The sequence below is a fragment of the Colletotrichum spaethianum genome, assembly GCF_022836535.1.
Source record: "Colletotrichum spaethianum MAFF 239500 DNA, contig01, whole genome shotgun sequence".
NCBI classification, from domain to species: domain Eukaryota; kingdom Fungi; phylum Ascomycota; class Sordariomycetes; order Glomerellales; family Glomerellaceae; genus Colletotrichum; species Colletotrichum spaethianum.
In genome coordinates this window covers 3,043,357-3,059,055 of record NW_026054771.1, presented here as the reverse complement: position 1 = coordinate 3,059,055, position 15,699 = coordinate 3,043,357, and the positions used below count along the sequence as shown (strand labels likewise).

Below are 15,699 nucleotides of genomic sequence, written 5' to 3'. Positions count from 1 at the left end.
CTGGCCGTGTCAATATCCGTAAGTTCGTCCATTGAATAAACGCTGTCGAAAAAAATCAAGCATCCAGAGTCTGCTGTGCTGGCCGAGTCACAGTGGAATGAAACTGTGATGTCGAAATTGCTCTAGATAGTTCTTGTGAACTTTGTCTGCTTTTCGGGTCGATCTATCTTGTCAGTCATAATTATCGGCTTCATATAGAGCGTGCTTCATCGTCTATCGACCATGACCTGTCCTAGATAAAAATGGATGGAGCAGCGTGGTGATGTCAGTAGGCAATAGAACAATCAAAAACAGATCTTTGTATCTGCATCCAGAGATCTTTTATTTCGATTAACTTGATAACTTGCAATTGTGTGACAAATTAATGAAGGGCGAAGTATTGTGAGGATGAAAGAACGAGAAGTTTCATCAACTCCATGAGACCGCCTCGGAAAAGGACTAGGATTCTTCAAGCTGCTCTTGATTTGCCTCTACTACTTATGTAGCCACAACAAAGAAGACATGAGTTAAGCTGGGATGCAAGGTGGGCTCTGAGAATTGATCAAAAACTTGCCTTACATTTGTCAGGTCTCGAACAATGGCGAAAACCATCGGATTTGGACATTGAAGCAAATCCACCTCACCGTACATTTCCGGTGGCCAACTTCACACTTGATTTCTCAAGGACTGACACCACCTTCCAATGTCCAACAGGGTGGCAATCTTTGCGATAATTGATTAGCTGCCTGTGCCGAAATGCAATATGTAGCTGTACATCTTCTTGATCTGCTTCCCTTCCGCCTCAGGGGTTTTGCTCTCCTCCTGCAGTCACTGCTGGAGCCGGTGGATATGCATGCCCCCTTCTCTGAATCACCGGCTGGTGGTGGATGGCTTACGCGCTGCATCTGACAATTTTACCGACCTTCACAAACATGTCCGGGCCCTTACTTAGGCACGATGTGCTACAACATACGGAAGACCTTCCTCACGTAAGGGATAAAGGTGCACCAGCTTCCAGGTTCTCGGTCCAAGTCATCAGAATCATCCCGGAACTGCTGAAGCCGCTATTATTCGCAGGAGTAACCAGCTCTTCTCTGAACCGCACCAGTATTGTGAGAATCCTCGAAGAGTGACAAACACGAACAGCCAGGCTGACGGCCGTCGTCTCGACCCAGCGAACGTTATGCCCACGACCAAGTTTGCACGATGGCTTGGCCATGAACACGGGCGGGCCTCGCGCACCGAGAGTAGCTTTCCATAGATGACATTTGCATTATTTATATCCTTTGGTCGCTAGGCAATCTTGCATTGATGAGGTTCTTGAGGATGAGATCCCGCCTCTGTTCGCCCTCGTGTTACAAAACGGCATTCTACGTCGTTTGAGTCTGCTTGCTTCTTCGGCTGCACAAAGTCCGATCTCGCAGGAAAATCAAGGTGTGCCCTCCTGGCACCCATAGTCTGGAAAGAAAAAAAATCAAATTTTATTTTTTCATGTGGATCATTTAACAGGCTTAAGATGAACGGATAAGTTTTTCGGTATGTGCTGATACCAGATTCAATATTCTGTAATTTATTCTTTTCAGACGCTAAAAACGTCGCCGAAAATCATTTTCGCTCGCTAATTCTAGATATTTTCGGGGGTGGCCTGCAAAACCCCAACCGCACTCATTACTTCATAAAATACAATTAGGCAGAGTCGTCAGTGGCCTTCTCAACGTAGTCGGCCTTCTGGCTTGGCTTGTCGCTCTCGAACTCCTGGGGCATAGCGATGGGTCGGTTCTTTGCGAACTTGACCGTCGCGAACACGGAAGGGGACTCCTTGAAAAGCAGCTCGATTTCCTCCAAGTTGCGACCCATGGTCTCAGGGAAGAGGAAGTAGACGCTGACGGGAATGCAAGCCGAGATGACGGCGTAGACGATGTAGTATTGCCAGCCAATGGTGTTAAGGGCAACAGGGGTAACCATGACAACAATGAAGTTCCTGAAAGGCAAGTTAGATGATGGCCATTGAACTGAGATGATCCAGGAATGCGACTTACCAGAGCCAGTGGTTGGCGGTAGAGATGGAAGACATGGCCATGCGGAGGCGAATGGGTGCGATCTCAGTGCAGTACAAAAAGTTGGCGCCCAAGAAACCAATGGGGACAAAGGTGTTGAACAGGTAGATGAAGCAGCCGGCCGCGATCTGAGCCGCCTGGTTATCCTTGGGGAAAGACGTTGTGATGGCCAGGCAGGTCATGCAAGCACACATGCCGAAGCCACTGAAGATAAAGACGGCGCGGCGGCCGAATCGGTCAATGGCGAAGAAGGCCAAGAAGGACGAGAGGAACTTCCAGGTCAGGGCGCCACCCGCCAGGGCCTTGGACGCCTCAGGCTCCATGCCAAGGTTCTGCTGGAACAAGATGGGTGCGTAGACGGAAACAAGGTTGCTTCCAGACATCTGCTGGTAGAACTGGAGCAGGATGCAGAGTCCAAAGCGGTAGGCCAGCTTGTCATCGCCCATCTTGAGCATGTCGGTGAGCTTGGCAGCGTTCTGGGTGGTCTCCTCGAGTGAATGCTCAATGCCAGCAACTTCGGCCATGACCTCCATGGAATCCTCAGGCAGGCCTCTGAATGCGGAAATGATGCTGCGAGCCTGGTCCGTACGACCCTTCATGACGAGCCAGCGAGGCGACTCGGGGAGCAAGTAGATGCTGCCCATCATGATGAGAGAGAAAGCGATGGCAATGGCGATGGGAGGGCGCCATGTGACAGGACCAGTCTTGAACTCCCAGAAGCCCAAGTTAATCCAGCTCTCCAAGACGTAACCAACACAGGTGAAGAGACCAGTGAGGACGACCTGGCGACCACGGTTGCTAGCTCCGGATGTCTCACTCTGCCAGACGGGCACAATGGAGCTGAGTTGTCCAATACCAAAACCGACGATAACACGACCAACAATGAGCTGTGCCAGCTGGAAGGAAGCACACTCGAGGACCTCGCCAATGAGGGTGCAGACACCGGCGAAGAAGATAACATTACGACGACCAAAAGCGTTGCCGGCCCAGGAGCAGAAAAGGGAACCGAAAAGAGCACCAATGGTGAAGGTGGCGACAACGAAGCCCTGCAGCGTCGAGTTGGCGTTCTTAGTGGCGCCAGTGGTGTTGACCGTGTCGATCTCTGGGAAAGTCTTGACCCAATCCTCCGAGGTGAGCAGACCACCGAGGCCGGCCTGGTTGTATCCGAAGAGGATGAAGGCTGGGCAAACCACGAGGGCGATCTGAAGAATGCTCAGGGCATTGCCCGTAAGGCCAAAGTAGAGTTTCGAGCCCATGGTCGAAGACTGGTGTTTGCAAGCACAGAGGTTGCCCGAAGTCTTCCGGTGGAAAAGAAGTTCAACCTAGGTGTGTAAGGGAAGATAAACGGACAGTCGGCGAGGATGGAATACAGAGAGGTAGAAATAAGTGCTCGAGGAGAAGCGAGGCGACCTCGCTCTTAAGAGATTTCGTCGACCGCCCGCCTTCATCTTGTTATTATAACCCTTGTGGGGAGATGTGTGCGGAGACCCCGCGGGATTCTGGCCGCAAAGCCAGATTCATAATGCAGAGCTGCTTACATCCCCGTTCCGTCAGAGTCGCCTGTGTGGAGAAGGAAAAGATGGAGAAAAGTATGAAAGAAGAATCCCCTGGAGGGGCTCGACTGACCATCGGCGGGCCTGTGTCGTCAACGCCGAACGCGCGCCGTTGTGCGTGACCGGGAGAGTCGGCCAGGGCTCACGTCGGAAGTCGACCGAACCTGCCACACCTGTCCCGTTTTCTCAACAGCGATAACTTCATCAGGTCTACCCCGTGGAGCGCTCAGACTGTCTAGCGATCCACCCATTTGACGCCTTTCCTCAAGGCCACCCTCCGGGGTCCCGCCCTGCTGTTTAAATCCCTCTCGTTGTCATACAGAGCTGCGGAGCCCTCATACCCAGGCGGCCGAGGGAGGGGCGGAATGACCATCAAAGTTCATCGTACGAGGCTAGATGCAGGCCGTGAGACGGCCCGGATGCGATGGATGATTCGGTGAGAGAAAAATAGCCACCCAAGTCCCACTGAGATGCAACTCACACTGCTGTTGAAGTGTCGTTGAACGATTGCAGGTCGTCAACCATGCACAGAACCGACGCCATGCAATGCGGCGAAAAACAAGCACAATAGCCAAGCCGGCAGCATGCGATGCCAAGGCCCCAACATAGGTCAAGAGGTGACCGAGGAGTTCGCTAACAGTGGGTGTACGACCCGTGCAAACCCCCACGTCACGAATTCCCGCTGACTCGTGGCGATGGCCCTTCAGCCACGGGAATGACGGCGTAACATAGTGAGAGAGATGTTATTTCGTACAGCAATGCGCAACTAGCACCTGCATAATAGTTGGACCCTTCCTACCTTCGATTTCTTCTAGAAAAGGGGATGGCCGAAAGCATATAAGTCTCAGGTCGGCCCTGGGTTCTCCAGCTTGCTGGGCGACCCTGGCGGGATTCGCGACAAATACGAAGAGCCTACCGGCATCGGCTTGCCTTTCGCGGCTGGCATTCCCACCCTGCGGGCGGATGACCTTTAGTTGCGGCACTTGGGATTGGGTGTTGCCTGCATCCGCGAGTCGGTGATCCACCCGCGCCTCGGACGTTTGCCGAATCCACCTTTTGCACACAATCCATCGAGCAACCAGTTTATGCCCACGTTGCTCAACAGAAGCAAGTCAAGTGCACAAAAATTTGAAACGTTGAAACCTAAGGATCCTGAGCACATTGATGTGACTGTAAAGGGTGAGTCAACTGTCGGCAATGGCTCCACCCTTTTCGGCGACGTCTCTAGAGCAGTAGCCGGGGGGGGGAAACTGTCGGAAAATGCGCGGCGTGCCCAGAAAGTTTCATTCTCCCAGCTTCACCAAGGTCATGGCCATGACAGAACCTACTCCAGCTTTACCCCAGACGACGCCGTTTCGAGATGTTTCTTGTTCACGGTGACAAGCCTGCAGTGCGCCAGAACGCGGGGGACGAACCCTGGTCTGTGATGCCCAGATCAGCTTAAAACCACAATTTCGGACGGCGGTATTGGGCCATCCAGTCTTCTAGCGCGACTCACCTTCCGTCTAGTTTTCGTGATGTCCACTTGTCGACGGCGAGCAACAGCAAATTGATGGCCCCAAAGACAGGAATCCCCGCGGGGTAATCGCCCTCCCACAATGTAAGCGGGTGAGAGATCGGGTGAGAGATGACTCCGGAGGCCGTGAACGCGTCCCTGTACATCAAGAATCCCTGAAAACATGTTGCGTATGCCCATATCCACCGGGTCCAGGTGAAGTTGTTCAGGAGTTTGATGGAGGCCCGATGTCACTGCGCGTCACCATGCACGTACCCCAGCGTGGAGGCGAGCACCCGCTGCAGTGCAGTTCCCTGAAACGTGGTCCTGATAAACGGAATATTTCCTTCGTGAACGTAATCAGTCAGTTGGAAACTACCCGCTGCCATGGTGTTACAAAGGCAAAGGTCGATCATGTTGGGATTTGGAGACTCGCCGGTGAGAGTAAGGTGGTAGTAGTACCAAAATAGCTCGACCGTGCCAACGACGACATGGAATATGACAGGAACCCAATGTAGCTTTGCATACTTGGCATGTTTCGGAGTCGTTGTCTTGACCCAGCTTGGCGCGAGGAAGCGTAGGTACGTGCTCAAGATTCAAAATATCTCGAGAAGACGTGATGCTTTGCGTAAAACAGTTATAAGGTTTCTCAGTTGTCGTTGATGCTTGCCAAACTCATTGTGGATCGAGGTCCGAATCCCTGCAGGTTTGCTGTCATATAGTTGGACGCTGTGGAAGGTTTGAAGGCAGCACGAAAGAAACTCGGAATCTTGACCCGAGGGGTTGGCGTGGGGTTTCAGAAAGTTGCAGGGTCTGCACTGTGTATAGAGAAACCAGGGAAGAGAAAAATTGGGTGCTGCATAGACGGCACCTTTATATCTCTTGGGTTTCTATCCTTGTTTGTGTTGGGATGGTTTATATTCGGCACAAAGGGGTCGTTTGCTTCAAAGTCAAGCACCCATCAGCCGTCTTGCAAAACGCACGATTTGATTTATCCGCGAAGGATGGAGTGTAGTGCTGAATCAGCCTGTGCCACAGCCACAACACCCAGTGCGACAACAAATGCCTAATAGGGAAGATTCATGCTCATTCGGTCAAGAAACGTAGTTGCAATTTTCTTGAACTAGCATGCGTCATCTACTCATCCTGGTCACCTGGCGCGTGCACCTGGAACGGCCTATGTCAAGATTGGGGTCAATAGGGAAACGGGAGGGCAGTGTCGTCGAAGCGGCACAATCATGATTCCTTGGTTTTGACAGTTGCGCCCTGCAACGCGCTTGGCATCTACGGCCGCATTAAACGCGCCGCCATGCTGTCCTCCGTCTTATACAACTCGGGCCATAAGGAACATGGTCAACGTTGGTGAGAAAGTGATGTGTATCGTGGTATAGTAGTAAGACTTTTTGGGCGTGGAGTCGTGTCAATTTCACAGATCTGATGATTCCGATTCGAATAAATACATAACTCGATTGAAACACCATAGTCTGCCAGCGGCATACAGTATTTGCCATGGAAGAAACCCATAGGCTGCAGGAATCCATAGTTAAGTCTTCATTGGTACGAAAGTATTTGTGACGTGTTTGTTGAACCAAGAGTCGTTGGTACGCAAGTCACCGTCTCCATGACGCGTTAATAATTCTGAGAAGACACTATCAGGAGCGTGTTACTGTGCTCATTGCAATTGCCGTACGATCGGCGGGTACCAGTTCCCAGTCTTTCCAACATTTGATAGTAAGGTCTAAGGATGTGCCGAGACAATCCTTACCAGGCATCCACTTCACAGCACCTATAGCGCTGAGGTGGTAAACACCAATCAATGATGGGACCGAATATTATCTCTGTTTGCCCTTGCAGTGTGTGATGTTGAGATCCCAGTTGTCATTGGGCTGCAAATCCGAGCAAAATGCAGTCAGACTTTGGTAAAAACGTGATGATTTCTTGGACCGTAACCCGTAACGACACGACGTCGAAGGCTATACTCAAACTGTGATGATTTAGCGAGAGATAAGAACTAATGTTGTCACCTGCCAATTGGGGCGAGTCAAGATACGAAAACTGGATCGTAGTATCTCTCATCGTCGCTCATCAGGCTTTCATAAGCGTTCTTGGCTATTGTTCATATCACAGACGACCATACCCACTGGAACATTTGAGACCCCGGCTAACTCAGCAGACGAAACGGTGCCCGGCTGCGATTTCGCCTCTGCGCCGCCGTACGGTCCTCCGCCCGTAATAGCTTAAATCCGTCCACCCGCCTAGACGAAATCGGCCTTCTCTAACGCCCCCAGCATCTGCCTTCCTGGACTCTTCGACCTTGCCGTCGTTGACACGTTTTGGGCCGCCGTTCGTTCTCGTCATTATGCTTGATATCTTACGAGGTGTGATTGGGCGTGAAGGGGGACTCGCCTATTGGGCCGCCGGGCCTCCAAGTCCCTTCTTTTCTCGCTTTTCAAGTCTGCCGTATTCTACGTCCTCTGGCGCCCTTCTAAATACAATTAATCGCTTTTGAAATTCACCTCGCCCCTCTTACTTCTTCAAACTCACTTGTCTGGGGGCGCACGCGCAGCCCTTTCGCTCCTGCATCGTCTTCGCCATGGCGGATCTATCATCTGATTTTGACGAGGCCTTCGTCTAAAATTCTGTTTTGAAAACGAATAAGACGACTTATACAATATGTTCTGTGAGGAGTTCTATGTGCTCCATGAGGAAGTTGAGCTCTTCCCGGAGGACTTGGAGTCCAGATGACAGGCTTTTTGGGAGATACAGGCGGCCTGCCTGCAAAATCTACTTCCAGGTGGGAGGAAGCTAAGAAAGTACAATCTGCACAAGATGAAGCATGGCAAGCTTGGGCGAAGTGAGTGATCTCTAAACGGGCAGATTTAACCTTATTATGTGAGAACGAAGAGAAGCACTGACGCTTTATACCTGGTAGATATGTAAATAAGGACGTCGGACAGGACGCGGAGCAAGCCATCAATGACTTCTGTTACGGCCCCAAGCTTGCCGATAATAGCATCTGCCAGTCATTCATCAAAAGCCACGCCAGGAGATCTGCTAGGTCTTGTTGACTCTAGGAAAACAAAAAATCAATAGCGTTCGGCTTGTGAAATCGGCGAACAGTGTCCTGGATCTCTGGGATGATCTAGGCGGTGCAGCTGAACAGGGAGTTTTGCAGAGGAAATTCTGGGAAGATTTCACCAATACAGTACGGAAGGCTCATGTATCACAAGAAGGATAAGTCCGCAAATAAGCCAGCGAGCAAGCCTTGCTTGTAATCAACCAATAATACAATCACATACAACTTACTCCACTTCTGTCATTCCAGGCTTATGACCGCCATCGCCTCTAGCGCGTATATATCCTCTCGCCTCTTCCTCGCCATCTTCAAACGCTCCTTCCACTCCTCTTCCGTGTTTGGGCATCCATTCCCCGTCTCAGGGTCCCACGACATCTGTTCCCCAGACCCAAAGCCGCCCTGGCGAAAAACGTCTGTCCCCCAGAGACCAGAAACCCAAAATTTCGTATCCCTTAGTAGCAATGGCGTCTGGCAACCCCAGTTATCGCCTTCCCACAGCGCAGTCTCAGCAATAAGGATCTCCTCCTGTAAGGTAAGAAGCCACTCGTGAATAGCACACACAGCCTCGCCAAGGGTAATATAGGGCTTCTATTGCGCTCCAATAGACAGCTTCGGCTCCTTAGTCATAAACAAGTACGGCTGACGGTCGCAATTTGTATCGCAGCAGTAGAACTTAGTACTACCTGCGCGCTTAGCCTCCTCAACCTTAGCCCAATTAAAGTCGTGCAGCTCTGTCATCCTGTCGCTTACTACAAGGAAGTCGTCAAAGATGCCAACAGCTGCTGCAATGTGAAAAATGAGTGGGTAGGTGGCAGGCAGCGTGGCTACAGGGCGGAATGTCTTGAAGCCGTCCAGATTCTCGGTCACAAACGGTTGCCGGTTCTCGAACACCTCGCCCGGGGCAGCTGTGCTATCGAGAACGGTAATGTCGCTACGGGGTCCAAGATAGGCCAGACTAGAAGCAGGGCTTCGGGGAATTCGTAGATGGCGGAGAACTGGACTTTGTTCCAGAAGCCTTCGGATTGCTCGTCAGTCCGGGGCAGCACTGTGCGTTCGGTAATGTCTAGTGGCGAGTAGACGATGTCGAAACGGGCCTGTCTTGGTGGAAGACATGGTATGGTGCAAGTCCTGTCAACTGTAACGTCTCTGAAATACGGCCGATGGGGGTTGGGGGGGGGGGGGGGGGGGGGGGGGGGGGGGGGGGGGCGCAAAAAGGAGCTCATAAGGTGAATTCTCTAGAGGGAGGGCCGGCAACTGAGAAATCCTCATGCACCTTGCTACACCTCGGGTACCAACGAATCGTCCATAGCGGATGAGCAATCGCGGTTAATTAAATGGCAATGGCTCATACTGGATTTGGACGCATCCATGGGTGTCGACTTGCTATTAACCCCACTCTCAGATTTATGGATATTCTAATTACTGGACTTTCACAACCAACTGCTGCACCCAGATCCACACCACCGTATGCATGGTCCCGTTGAGGAACTGAAACTCAGTAGAATCGGTGTCGTCACCAGATAGTAGCTCCTCCACGGGGATGTTGTTAGCCCAGTTCATGAAATCGAAGATGCCGAAATCCATCTTCGCCGTGATCGTCTTGTCCACCCTTTCGACGCCGCCGTCGTTGATGAGTACGCGTGCAGCAGGCTCCGAGAAGCTGCCGTTAGACAGCCGCAGGAAGAACAGACCCGCCTTGCTCGCCCTGGCGAGCGGTGAGCCTGGAGCGCATATGAGTCGGCTGGTCTTTTTCCAGGGATGAGTGGAAGAACTCCCACTGCTCGGAGATGTCTTTAGAGAAGGACGTGCTGCTCTGGCAGGCATAGTGGGGCCGACCTTTGCCCGCTTCCTTTGAGCGTGTGGTTTCAAAGTCGGAACATGATGAGACCATGTCCAAGTAGACTTATTTAAGAGTCGCCAGGCCGAAGACGCATGAGAGGTGCTCCATGAGCCAAGCATGGCAAAAGAACTCATCCCCGTGCCAGCCTCCAAGTAGAACGGAAAGCTTTTCTTTAATGAACGAAAGCAAGGGTATATTAAATTGAAGATAGTCAAAGTGGCCTACGTTTTATATACTAATAGGCTAGTCTAAATGAATTGGTTTTGTTTGCTTCTGATTGTAACATCTCCCAGCCGGCTGCTGTTCTTAGCACCTAGTGCAACACCAGCAATGCCAAATATGTGATCGATGTAGACAATTACGTTGTATTTGCTTTTAGAGTTGACGATCGCTCGCTCGCTCGCTTTGAATGATGAACCAATGCAATGAAAGTATGCCCCCCCTTTCACCCCCGCCCCTGCCCTGCAACAACTAAGTCCATGATCCACGACGAGCCAACCTGTCTCAGGGTATCTCCGAAGGTATATACCATCCCCAACTAAGCCCTTATGACTTGTTACATTTACGCTCTCTGCTTACCAGGCCGCTTTGGCAATAATGCCAGTAGGCCATCTCCGCACCGCAAACTTTCTCGCCTCGTCGATTAGAAGAATGCCAAGGCCAAAGGTCATGGGCAAGAACCAGTACTCAACCGGCACCGGGGCCGTACCAAGCGTCGTCTGGAACTCGGGGACGTAAAGCCAGAAAATCGCCATTAGAAGAGCGAACACGATGGCGGGGAACAGGTACAGGTTCTGCGTCCGCTTGTTGCCGATGGGCGGGTGCTGGAAGAGCGACAGGCGACGGGTGCGAATGGCCATGAGGTTGAACCACTGCATGACGACGAGGTTGACAAAGTAGATGGAGCTCGCGATGTTGAGCTTCTGCTGGTAATACTCTTTATCGATGCTCGAGGGGAGGTTTCCAAAGGAGAACCATATGTCGGAGAACTTGATGCCGTTGCGCTCAAGGTACCAGTACGACATGGCGAACGAGGACAGAGTCTCGAGCACGCCAACGAGGCCGTAGGATTGGACAACGAGCTGCCAGTCGACGAGGCGGTCCTTGCCAGGCACGCGGGGCTTGCGGAGCAGGACGTCCGCCTCCGGGGCCTCGTAGGCCATGGCAATAGCGGCGGCAGCGTCGGTGAAGAGACAAATGATGATCATGAGGAAACTGCTCAGAATCTGAGGGATGCCAAACAGGACGTTTGTCATGACGGGCCAGAACTCGGAGAAACTTCCGGCGGGCAGAAGGTAAGCGACGGTCTTCTTCAGGTTGTCGAACATCATGCGTCCGTAGCGCAGCGCCTCGACGACACTGGAAAAGGAATCGAGGAGAACCATATCCGCAGCCTCGATGGCGATGTCACTTCCCGAGCCTAGGGCGATGCCGACATCCGCAGCGCGCAGAGAGGGAGCGTCGTTGACGCCGTCACCAGTCATTCCCACAATCTGGTGGCGCGCCTGTAGCTCGCGGACGATACGAAGCTTCTGCTCGGGCGTCGTGCGTGCGAAGACAATCTCTTGATACTGCGCCAGTTGATCCCATTGCTCTTCGTTGAGGGTCATCAGCTCAGGACCGGAGAGGACGAGGGCCTGGCGTGGGGAGGACTCGAGATCGTCCATGACGGGTTTTATTGATGGGTCGACATTTGTTATGCGTTGAAGGGCCGAGATATCGTCGATCTGAGAGCGGGGGACGCTGATTATGTTGCATTCAGCTGCGATGGCCTGAGCCGTGAGAGCAAAGTCGCCAGTGACCTGTGTTTCGTGAGTATTGAGGGACTTCGTTCTAAGGAGGAACACTGAACTCACCATGAAGATTCGAATGCCCGCACCACGGAGGGTGTTCATGACCTCAGGGATCTCGGGGCGGGGCGGATCGACAATACCAACAATACCGACGAGAGTGAGGCCGGCCTTGGCTTGGTTGTTGATTTCCATCTCGTAAGAGCTGTCGGACGGGGTTCCCTTAAGAGCGGATCTCGAAATGGCCTTGCGAGCGAGCAGCAGGACGCGACGGCCTTGAGCTGACCATTCATCCTTGATCTGCTCGATGGAAGCACGCGTCGAAGGGTCCAAGGCAGTGGTGTATCCGGAGGGGTTGACGTAGTTGCTGAGTCTGGGCATAAGAACGTCGGGGGCGCCCTTGATGGTCAGCAGACTGCAACCCGTGTTAGCCTCTCTCACTTTCCAAAAAAGACGGTTTCTTGAAGATTCACTTACACATCACCTGGTTGGAATACCGATGCAGTGTCAGAGGGCAGAGCGAACGACAAGCCATCGGGGTGGGACAGGCCAAGAACGCGGATCATGTACTTGTTCTTGCTGTTGAAGGCAAGCTCGTACTTTGTCTGCCAGCAGCGACGCAGCTCGGCAACCTGGCCCAGACTCTCAGAGAAACGCAGGATGGCCTGGTCTGTAGCATCACCGTGAATGACACGCTCGTGGAGGGGCAGGCGCATGGTGGCGGCATCAAACTGGCCGGCGTTGCAAAGACCTGCGATAGCACGGAGCTGCTCCAGGGAGTTGTTGTTCGGAGCGTTGTGTTTGTTCAGTGTAAGTGCATCCCGGGCACCCTCGGCCGTCATCGTCATGGTGCCGATGGCGCACTCAGTAACAACCATTTTGTTCTTGGTAACTGTTAGTATAGGCTCTTGATATTTGGGTAAGAGAGGCTGTGCTATTGCTTACTTGAGTCAAAGTTCCGGTCTTATCGGAACAAATGATGGACACGGACCCAAGAGTCTCAACGGTCTTGAGCGACTTGCACAGAATCTTGTTCTTCCGCATCATGTTTGCGCTGATGGTCATGCTGGCCGTCAAAGCAACAGGCAGACCCTCAGGGATGAAGGCTACGGCAACAGAGACACAGGAGATGATCAAGTTCGGAACGTTAATCCAGTCGGGGTACTGCTTCCTCAACCAGGTGCCCCTATGCAGCAGATACCGTTAGCCAAAGACTTTTCCTCAACCCAGAGTTGTGGAGACGGAAACGTACCAGACAATCAAAACGATGACAATCATAAGGAACATGATGGAGCAGATGATGAGCACAAAGTGCAGGACCTCACGCTCGAGAGTGGTCAGCCCCTTTTTGGGCTCATTGGTCAGCTTGGCGATGCGGCCAAAGATGGTGTTGTCGCCGGTGGCCACCACCAACCCCGTGCAAGTGCCAGAGACGCAGTGAGTGCCTTGGAGACCGATGCATCGGGTCTCGAGGTAGTTGTTATCAGTCGAGTCGACCGAAGCAGGCAGCGGAACCGACTCTCCTGTTTGTTTGTACTTTGTTAGCCACGTTTATATTCCCACGGACAAAAAGGTGCCCAAGGAATCAACACCGCAAAAACAAGAAGGAGGAGGGGAAAAAAGGGGGTCCAACTCACCTGTCAAAATGGACCTGTCAAATTTGGCGTCGGAAGAGACCTTGAGAAAACGCACATCAGCAGGCAACTTGTTCCCCGACTTGACAATGAGAATGTCTCCGGGGACAATCTGGTCAGCCGGGAGCTCGACCTGGTGGCCGTCACGGATGACCATGCAGTTCTCGGGAAGCATCGTCTTGATGGAGTTCATCACACGCGAAGAGGACCAGTCCTGCCACATGTTGAAGGCGGCCTGGATGAAGAAGACGGCCAGCAGCACAATGGCCAGCGCCAGGTTGGCCACGGCGGGCGGGCTGCCGAGGGGCTTCCACGCGATGAAGACGAGGATCGAGGCCACCAGCAGGACGGTTCCGAATCCCTTGAAGAAGTATCCGAGGATGCGCTTTGTGTGGTTTGTCGGCGCGGGCGAGGGCGCGTTCCTACCGTAGTGCGCCATGCGGCGCTGGACCTGGTCCGGGGAGAGGCCGTCGGCGAGGGAGGACGACTGGCGTCTGAGGATCTCATCGACGGAGAGGACATGCCATTCAAGTTCCGAAAGCTCTAGAAGCCACGAAGGCAGCGTTAGTTTGCAACTCACTTTTGTCGACGCGGCCTCTGCGGTTGGGGGAGTTTTGCGTCTTTTACGAACCTGTGGCGACATTCTTGGCCTTCTTGACGGCTTCTGTTTTTGTCTTGTACTCTTCTATCTCGATGGACCTGTTTGGAAGGAACCATCAGCACAAAGAAGCAGACGGCGATGTTTTGTCGGGCTAGGTAAGGGGCTGCACTTACACCGTGCGGTACTGGATGGGCAGCTCGGCAGCGGCATCAATGGAATTGCGCCTCGACCGGATCGAGTGAATGGACATGGACGTGTTGGACCGGGCATGATGCAGAGCAGGCCCCGTGCTGGACCGATGGGCTTTCCTGCCGGCCTCCTCGTCGGCGTCCCAGCGGATGCGTTCAGCGGCGGCCTGGCCGTGCTGCTTCTCAGAGTCGTCCATGACTGGTCTTTCTCAAGAATGTTTGGAGAGCAAATCCCGCAAAAGCAGTCAGGAACGAGGTGAAAGGATGGCTCGTCAGGACAATCAAGAGTGCCGTGCGTGCGAGTGAGGGCAGGAGGCCTCACGAGGAGGAGGGGAGCAGGCAGAGAAACCGGGAAGTGAGAAGTGAGAGAGTCTGAGAGTCAACCTGCACTACAACGTCGCGCAACGCATTCAGGGTCTTATATACAAAATGCGAGACAAGGCCACGAGACGTCAGATGAGATCTGGTTTCGGGAAGGCCAGAAAGGGTGAACCGTCTTAACGGGCCATCTATCACGGGTCTTGGCAAATTTCTCTCTGCCAATGTTTACGAGAGACATACAACAGACACGCAACACAGACACAGACACTGGTTACACACGCCCAGCCGTACGGGAACCATCATGCCGGAAATTGCGGCCTCCGCATAATCCCATCACATGGCATGGGATGGGAGTCGACGCTTTGCTTGACTTGGGGATGGTGTCAAGTAAGAGAAACTGAAGGAACCTGTTTTTTTTGGGGGGGGGGGGGGGGGGGGGGGGTGTGGTGCTCGGCAGGCGGCAAGGAGACAAAGCAGCGCGGCTTTTTTTGTGCTCCCTCACTTCTAAGTTTGAGGGGGAATGGATGAATTGGGAAGGGCGTAGAGGGAAGAAGATGGGGATGGGGGTGCAGGTTGAGCTTCAGGCGAGCATCATCGACAGGTCAGGCAGGCAACAAGGCATGAGACGGCGACGACGGCATCAGCAGCAACAATAGACGAAAGGCGACGACGACGTGCGAAGAAGGATGGAGGTCGGCTGGGCATTGTATCTACGGAGCCAAGAGGCGGTGAAATGGCACTGCGAGTCCAACGTGCCGAAATACTGTGGCAGACGAAACTCGCACCTCTGTTTTTTAGTCGAGGAGGCTAAGCCAGGCTGGGCAAAAGCAGATCGGACTGTTTTGAAATTGCAAGCAGGCCAAAGGGAAATTTCTGGCAAGGCCCAGGGCAAAGAGAGGAGGAGAGTGAGAGAGTCAGAGGGGGGGCGAAGAGAGCGTGTCGCAGAAAACAACGTTGGGTGCGGCCGCACGAAGGAGGCTGGCTGGCTCGGTTGCGCGCGATGGGGGGCGTTTGGGAAGAAAAAAGACGAGAGTAATGGACATGCTATTGCAAAGGGCAAGCAAAGGGCAAAGTATTGAGGGGGATAAATCGCTCATAGAAAGCGAGGGCGGCCTTGATGGGGAATTACACGCCGGTGAAGTCGAGAGAGTTGGATATCCAAGTA

General features: G+C 52.9%; 3 protein-coding genes across 3 annotated transcripts; all 3 read right to left on the bottom strand.

Moving 5' to 3' along the window:
* Positions 1-1,665: 1,665 nt before the first annotated feature.
* Positions 1,666-3,292, bottom strand: ColSpa_00826 (sugar transporter STL1; the record flags this gene model as incomplete). Its single annotated transcript, XM_049267038.1, has 2 exons — positions 1,666-1,960; positions 2,019-3,292. The coding sequence occupies 2 exons, from the start codon at positions 3,290-3,292 to the stop codon at positions 1,666-1,668; spliced, it is 1,569 nt and encodes a 522-aa protein (XP_049122995.1).
* Positions 3,293-9,579: 6,287 nt separating this feature from the next.
* Positions 9,580-9,984, bottom strand: ColSpa_00825 (uncharacterized protein; the record flags this gene model as incomplete). Its single annotated transcript, XM_049267037.1, has 1 exon — positions 9,580-9,984. The coding sequence occupies one exon, from the start codon at positions 9,982-9,984 to the stop codon at positions 9,580-9,582; it is 405 nt and encodes a 134-aa protein (XP_049122994.1).
* A 591-nt stretch (positions 9,985-10,575) lies between these two features.
* Positions 10,576-14,410, bottom strand: ColSpa_00824 (solute carrier family 25 member 39; the record flags this gene model as incomplete). The annotated part of the gene is made up of 8 exons (XM_049267036.1): positions 10,576-11,802; positions 11,857-12,205; positions 12,268-12,674; positions 12,736-12,976; positions 13,043-13,313; positions 13,428-13,967; positions 14,056-14,123; positions 14,199-14,410. The coding sequence occupies 8 exons, from the start codon at positions 14,408-14,410 to the stop codon at positions 10,576-10,578; spliced, it is 3,315 nt and encodes a 1,104-aa protein (XP_049122993.1).
* Positions 14,411-15,699: the final 1,289 nt, after the last annotated feature.